Raw genomic sequence first — 8,545 nt, 5'->3', positions numbered from 1 at the left:
GAGAACTTCGAATAGAGACGATCGACTTATAAGTTTATCGGTAAGAAACCGCCGTTTGCCAGCTTTTCAAATTTATAGGTAATAGATTATATATATATATATATATATATATATATATATATATATATATATATATATATTTTTTTTTATTTATTTATAGGGTTCTTGGCTTTTGGTCAATATTAAAGTTTTTCTGGGTTTAGGAAGTGTTTATTATATAACTAACGGTTCGGTCCGGTTTTGTGGTAAGTTTTATTTATATTTTTTTTACACAGTTGTAGTTTGATAATATCGTATTGTAGGCTTTGAAAAAGGTTAAAACTGGACCGAAACGTTAGTATAATAAACACTTCCTAAACCCAGAAAAAGTTTAATATTGACCAAAAGCCAAGAACCCTATAAATAAAAAATATATTAGATTGGTCAAAGAAAAGTTAATTAAAAAAAAATATATATATATATATATATATATATATATATCGAATGTCGTCAAAATCCGCAATATAAGTATATATATATATATATATATATATATATATATATATATATATATATATATATATATATATATATATATATATACTTATATATTGATTTTTTACGACATTCGATATATATATATATATATATATATATATATATATATATATATATATATATATATATATATATATATATATATATATATATATATATATATATATATATATATATATATATATATATATACTTATATTGCGGATTTTTACGACATTCGTCGTCTCCCGCTTCTCAACTTCCACAGATTTCTGTCTGTCCAGTATTCTTCCTGGAGGCCCCTAGAATTCATAGCGTCAACTACGCCCTGCTTCCATCTTCGAGGTGGTCTTCCACGTTTCCGTCTTTCGCTTGGTGTCCATGAATGAATTCTTTTCGGCCATCGGTTATCATCCATTCGTTGGAGGTGTCCGTACCAACTTAGTATTTTGCCGTCAATGGCGTCGAGAATAGCTTCTTTTTCTCCTATAATTTCTCGTATTCTTTGATTTGAGATGTGTTCCAGTCTTGAAATGGATATAATTTTTTAATTTAAGTCTTGAAATGGAATATATATAATATATAATAACTTCTTCGCCAAAAATCCATTTCAAGAGATAGCAACTTATTTTTCTCTACTTTGTTTAGCTCCCACATTTCAGCGCCATAAGTGGTAATGCTCTCTACAATGGCTTTATAAAGTAGAATTTTTGTTTTTTGGGAAATTTTGTCACTCCACAACAACGAGTTAAGTTGACCGATAACTCTTTTTCCTTGACCAACTTTATTTGCAATATCTTAAGTGCTTTTTCCATTTGTTGTAAAAGTGACGCCCAAGTATTTAAATGTACAGACATTTTTAATTGTGCCGATTCCTACATCCAAATCCTCACGTTCGTCAACACCCACTACCATGTACTCCGTCTTCTTTGTGTTCATTGTTAGGCCCCATTTCGAATATTCCTCATACAGTTTTCTAAACATATAACTGGAGTCGTCTCTGTCTCCCGCTATCAAGACCCGGTCGTCGGCAAAGAGTAAGGTATATAAAGTGTCTTTTCCTACTGGGATTCCCATTCCACGGCATTTCATCTTCCAACACTTCAGTACTTCCTCCAAATATACTTTAAATAAAGTTGGTGCTAATGAACACCCTTGTCTTAAGCCCTTGGACATACCAACTACTGATACCAAAATTTTGCATTGACACCCACAACTTACTCAGTGGGACTGTATCGTATGCCTTCTTTAGATCAATAAATGTCAAGTGGACCGTCCTTCCCCTTTCTAGCCTTTTTTCGATTAGATGCTTAAGAGTGAAAATGCCATCAGTACATGAGCGTCCCGGTCTAAAACCATTTTACTCTTCCGATTCCGTTATTTGTGTTTCTATCTTATGTTTTAGTACTTTGCCATAGAGTCGAGCAATAGTACAAATGACACTAATTCCTCTATAATTTTCACAGTCGCGTCGGCTCCCTTTCTTAAATATGGACGGAATAATCGCTTTTTTCCATTCTTTGGGCGGGTCTTCTCCATTTAAACATCTACTAAAAATATCTGCCAGAATTTCCAAAACTGCTGAGGGGGCAGCCTTTAAAAGTTCTACTGAAACATTTCCCAAACCCGGGGCTCTGCCATTTTTCATTTGTTGGAGGGCTTTATTTACATCTGCAGAGCTTATTAGTGTTGGATGCTCAGGTTCGGTTGGATTAACAGGATGACTTTCATGATCTTGTATGAATTCGGTTCTATTTTCCGTCAACAGATTTTGATAATAAGTCTTCCAATCCTCGATCGGAATAATATTCATCCCTGAAGTAACTTTATGTTGCCTTCGCATTCCGTTGATAATTTTCCATGCTTTATTTGCTTTTGTGTTTCCAGCTTCTAAGTTGACTTCTTGGCATCTTTCTTCCCAGTACTTATTCTTTGCTTTTATTATTTCCTTTTGTACACTTCTCTTCTGGTCATTATAAATTAGTCTGTCTTGAGTGCTCTGTGTACTTAACCATTTCCCATAAGCAGCCTTCTTTTCATCTACAATCTTTCCTAGTTCTTCACTTCACCAAGGTGTATCTTTTCTGTATCTCGTGGAGACTATTTTCTCTCCAAGAGCCTCATTTGTGGCTTCATGTATGCACGTTTTCAGACTTTCGTACATATCATTTGGAGATCCTTGTCCTATTCTGTTTAATTTCGTGGCTAGTCTCAACTGGTACAAGAATTTAGTTGAGTCATTCCTCAAACTTTCGATATTATACTTGACGTTACTTAATGGAGTTCCATTTTTCTCAGGCAATCCATTTGATTGCATTTTTTGTTTGTAGGGAAAATAAGATTTTGCTACTACCAAGAAATGATCAGTACCACATTCTGGGCCACGCATGACTCTGAAATCCGAAATTTTCAGTTGAGTATTCTGCCTAACAATTATATAATCAATTAACGATTTTATATTTCGTGTGGGTTGCGTCCATGTATATTTGTGGATATCTTTATGTGGAAACCATCCATTAGCAATCCTGAGTGCCTGTTGTTCGCATAAGTGAATAAGTCTTTCACCATTATTATTTATAATGTTTTCTCCGTAGCGTCCTACTACTGGGTCATTTAATTTAAAACCTGTTCTGCAATTTAAGTCACCAATTAGAATCACCTCCTTTCGACTTCCAATCTTTTCCAAGGCTGTCGTCAAATCAAAAAAGAACGTGTCCAACATCCACCTGCAAAAGTCTGTGGTTGATTTGGTCCCAAGATTTTATAAATTATTTTTTTTTTAGAAATTTATAAACAAAATATATTAAAACTTTAAAGTACATCAAAATTTTAAGGTGCCCGTTGTTCGTGCCGATGAGTGTATGTTATCTCTAATCGTCTCTGAAATGGAGTGCTTTACCGTTACTAGATAAATAAGTCCAGGGTTTTTCATAGAAATGCATATTTTGTTATTTTTTATTATAATAGTGGACAATGAAAATATTGCTATAAGGAACTTATTTTCCAAGGTTTACACAAAGCTTTGCAGAACATCGAGATTTAGACTCCGTTGTGAACTTTTGTTGCCAGCTAATCCAAGTGCAAGAGATACTTTCTTCTAAGGTTATTTTCAGGATTTCAAGGATACTTTCTTTTAAGGTTTTTCTTTTAAGGTTATTTTCAGAGATAAGCCGCAAGCTCTCGGTCAGTTTTAACCGATTCAATATCGTTGGGTAAACGAAATCTATTTCAAAATCTGAAATCGAAATTGCCACGGAGCTGTAAAATAGAGTGATATCGCGGTTTTGTTTTCCCTGGAGATGCAGAAAATCTGACTTTTTTCCAACAGAAATATTTTTCAGGAGTAACCTTATGGGTAAAGAAAACTACAATATAGGAAGCTGGGATGAACGCGGAGCTGCAGAGATACAAAATGGATTTAAAATTTCGAGCTTCGAAGTTTATGCAAATAATAAAAATATAAAATATAAACTTCTGCACGATTTTTTATATATCTAAAAAACGTATTATGTGCAAGAATTATTTTTGAAGAAAAATGTGGGATGTGTACACATAATTAACACACTGTGATATTAACACAGATATTTAGTAAAAAGACACAGGTATAAAACGTCAATATTTCATAAAATAAATATCGAAATATTAATGAAGAATGATCTTTATCAAAATAGACACCTTCTGACGAATAAATTATTATTAGTACGGAGTATTGTAGTTAAACCATTAGATTTTTACAAAGTTTTGGGTTCGTTGAAGGACTACGAGAGCTACAATTTAAAAATACTTTTCTTATAATTATTTCTTATATATATATATATATATATATATATATATCGAATGTCGTCAAAATCCGCAATATAAGTATATATATATATATATATATATATATATATATATATATATATATATATATATATATATATATATATATATATATATATATATAAAGGATTCTACAGCTCTGGCTGCCTTCCTTCCATCAACCGGGTCCTCCATTCGTCTCGATCATCCCATGTTCCCTCTCGTAGTCCTCTCCGATGCATAGACTCGTCCACTTCATCTCGCCATGATCTTCTTGGCCGCCCTCGCTTTCTTCTTCCAATCGGGCTCCACTCTGTCACTCTGTTAATCCATCTATTTTCCGCCCTTCTAACATGACCGTACCATACCAATCTTTTCGTTTCTATGTACTTTAAGACGTCGGTCTTTCTCCCCATTCTTCTTCTTATTTCCTCATTCGTGACTCGGTCTCTTCTGGTTAGTCCACAGCATCTTCTCCAATACATCATTTCGGTGGCCAGAATTTTTCTTTGGTTGTTTTTGTTTATGACCCATACTTCTGCTGCATATGTCATGATACTCTGAATAATTGTTTCATATATCAATGTTTTAGTCTTTTTCCTGATATTTCTATCCCAGATAACGGAGTGCAGTTGTTGTATACAGGATCTTGTCTGTCCAAGTCTGACATTTATATCTTCTTCCGTAGTTGCGTTTTTCGATAGTGTAAATCCCAGGTATTTAAAGTTATTGGTTCCCTTTATTTCCAGGTGGTCTTCTATTTGTAAATCAGCTGTATCTTCCTCTGTTGTCATGTACATGGTTTTCTTCAGGTTTATTTCTAGTCCTACTTTTTCATACTCTTCATTTAGCTTCCTGAGCATATAACTTAGATCTTCCTCATCCTGGGCCATCACCACCTGGTCATCTGCAAAGCAGAGCGTGTAAAGATGTTCATTTCTTAGAGGGATTCCCATACCTTCACATTTGCGTTTCCAGGTTGTCAGTGCATGTTCCAGAAATATTTTAAATAATGTTGGCGATGTTGGACATCCCTGGAGCAGCCCCTTCGATGTTGTTAAGCTGTTTACTATCTTGTTCCCTACTTTTATGTGTATTTTGTTGTTCCTATATAAAGTCTTCATTGCATTTGTGAGTGTTATCGGTATGTCCAGTCTTTCCATCGCTTTCCATAGTTCTTTCCTGGGTACAGTGTCATAGGCCTTCTTTAAATCGATGAATGCTAAGTGTACTGGTTTGTTCTTTGCTTTTTTTTTCTCCAATAATTGTTGGATCGTGTAAATATGATCTATGCATGATCTCCCTGCTGTAAAACCTGCTTGTTCTTCTCCGATTTTTCCTTGTATGTTCTGTTCTAATTTGTCTCTCAGTACTCTACCATATAGCCTCCCCATGGTTGCTATGACACTGATCCCTCGATAGTTATCGCACTGTCTTCTATCTCCTTTTTTGAAAATCGATGTTAGCTGTGCTTCCTTCCATTCGTCTGGTATGTTATGTCCATTTATTGCTTTCCCAAACATTCCATGTATGATTCTGAATAATTTTTCTGTGCCGCATTTTATGAGCTCTGGTGCGATGTCCCCTGGTCCTCCTGCTTTTTTGTTTTTTATTGTTTTAATTGCCTTTCGTATATCTTCTATTGTTATAGGTATATGTTGTGCTCTAGGTTGTCCCTCTTCTTCTTGTCTTTCCTCTATAAACTTTTGTCTTGTTTCCGTGAGTAAATCTTTGTAGTGATCTTTCCACTTCTCAGGTTCAATGTATGATATGTATGATCTTTCTTTCCTATCGGATCTCAATTCCTTAATCACTCTCCATGCTTCTGATCTTCTAGCTCCACCGATATATTGGTCCAAGTTCTGGCAGGTTTTTTCCCAATTTTCGTTTTTCTCTCTGTTTACCATCCCTTTAACGTCTCTGTTTTTTTCTCTATATTTTTTGTAGTCATCTTCATTCCTGGTACTCAGCCATTTATTGTACAGTTGTTTTTTACATTTAATTTCGTTAATCGTCGTTTCACTAAGATTGTATTCGAAAGGTCGTTGTTTTCCTTCTACTTCTCCGAGGGCTTCCATCCCTGCCTGTAGCATACTTTCTTTGATGTGCTGGTATGTGTCTTCCATGTTATCATCGTATCTAAATTCTATGAGTTTCTGGTCAAGTCTTGTTTGGTATAGATGTCGTGTGGATTCATCCTGTAATAATTGTATTTTTAGTGGTTTTCTTTTTTGTATTTCTATCGGTGTTCCTTCAATGTTGTTCGTTTTTCTATTCATCCAAGGGAATTCCATTTTAGCTAGTAATAATCTGTGGTCGCTTCCGCATTCTGCCCCTCGCTGTACTCGGACGTCCCTTATTTTAATTGTAGATCTTCTTCGTATGATAATGTAATCTATTATAGATTTGAGTTCTCTCGTTTCTTGTGTCCAGGTGTATCTGTGGATATCCTTATGTCTGAAGAACCCATTTGTTACTTTGAGGTCGTTTAGTTCGCATATTTCTATGACTCTTTCACCGTTATCGTTGGTTATTTCTTCTCCAAATCTTCCTATTACGCTATCATTTTCTTTTCTGCCTACTCTCCCATTCAAGTCGCCTGCTATAATGAGTTCTTTTTTCCGTATGTTAGCAATTTCGTTCTGTATCGTGTCCAAAAACTTTTCTTTCTCTGTAACGGGGCTGTCATCGTTTGGTCCGTATGCGCCTATTATAATTACGTCCCTACCGTATATCGCTATCTCCACTCTTATCACCCTTTCGTTTACTGGTTCCCACGTCTTGATGTTCTTTCTAAATTTTTTCTTCACTAATATTCCGACTCCCGCTTTAGCTCTTTGTTCTTTTTTCACTCCGCTCCATATATGCAGTGCGCCTCCGATCTCTTCTGTACCGTTTCCTTTTTCTTTGTCTCGGTTACAACCAATATATCCACGTTCATGTTCTTGAATTCCTCCAACACTTCTTCTCGCTTGGTTCTCCATCCTTGGATATTCCATGTGGCGAGTCTTAATTTCCTTTCCTTGATCTTCCTCCCTTTCCTCTTTCTGTCCCGGTTGCTGTTTACAGCTTGTACTTGAAAATCTTCAGCAGAACTGCCCCCCGTATCCGTTGGGGCTCCCTCTAAATGAGGTGTGGATTGCCACCCGGGGATTTTTCTTATAATTTTTCATTCTGCATCTATTTTTCCCAAGCACTTAAGATTTTAAGTGTGGTAGGGTGCTTACGCCTGCCGCCACAACCCCCTTTTGGAGGACCTAGTAATCAGCCGCTCACTCTGAGACAGACGCTGTTTGCGGCCGTTCACTCTGAATCAGACGCTGCATAATTATTATATACTATATTATATATAGCATACAAATGCTTACATTTTTTTTAAAAACTACATTTTGCTAAAAATGATAATATTACTAGCTTGTATATTTTGTACAGTTGTTGCTTTAAAAACGATCTAAAATGTCAATAATCCATGGATATATTGATAAATGAGGTCTAAATTATTAAGAAAATGCATTTTCTACGAAAACTTGAAGAGATAGGTAAAAAATAGTTTAGTATAATTTGATAGACAATTAAATTGTGCATCTGGTTCTTGTAAATTATACCGGGGGTTCTATTTAAATTAAACAAGTTATTGCCATTTAAAGCTACTATTTAATATAAATTTTTAGACACTCTGTATACGGTAGTATTTTGTTTATTACTGCAACACAATATCTGATCAATAAATAAAATTTACTAAATATTTAGTACCTATTACAATCTTTGATACCCTTGGAGAAATGAAGCTTTAAAATTTTTACTGCAATTTTATAAAATTGAAAATAATTCAAAAACAGTAAGGTTGATGTGTAATAAACCTGAATCAAACAATAATATTTTTACTTATTTGCGACACTCTATACCTTGTAAAAATATTTTTAAATTGTAGCTCTAATAGTCCTTCAACGAACCCAAAACTTACAATTTGTAAAAATCTAATCGTTTAGCTACTTTGAATAAAAAGACTAAGGAAGGAGCATAATGCTATCCATGTATTCATGCATGGTGGGCGGAAAAAGCACCATAAAAGCACTCTAGGGTGGGGATCCTTGACAGTTCTGTTTGACGATTCATTTGACACATTTGAATTTGATTTGAAATTTTGTGGATTTGTCAGTCTTTACGGAGCTTATTTTATGTCATTTATTATTTATTCTACTACTGATAGTTGTATAAAGGTAGTAAA

The 8,545-nt window shown here is 34.6% G+C and overlaps 1 protein-coding gene across 1 annotated transcript; it reads right to left on the bottom strand.

The window, feature by feature from the left end:
* Window positions 1–4,469: 4,469 nt before the first annotated feature.
* LOC115885516 lies at window positions 4,470–7,301 on the bottom strand. Its single transcript, XM_030904466.1, has one exon. The coding sequence runs from the start codon at window positions 7,299–7,301 to the stop codon at window positions 4,470–4,472; it is 2,832 nt and encodes a 943-aa protein (XP_030760326.1).
* Window positions 7,302–8,545: the final 1,244 nt, after the last annotated feature.

Source organism: Sitophilus oryzae, unplaced genomic scaffold, assembly GCF_002938485.1.
Source record: "Sitophilus oryzae breed Bouriz unplaced genomic scaffold, Soryzae_2.0 scaffold_395_pilon_pilon, whole genome shotgun sequence".
NCBI lineage: Eukaryota > Metazoa > Arthropoda > Insecta > Coleoptera > Curculionidae > Sitophilus > Sitophilus oryzae.
This window is presented reverse-complemented; position numbering and strand designations above follow the sequence as displayed.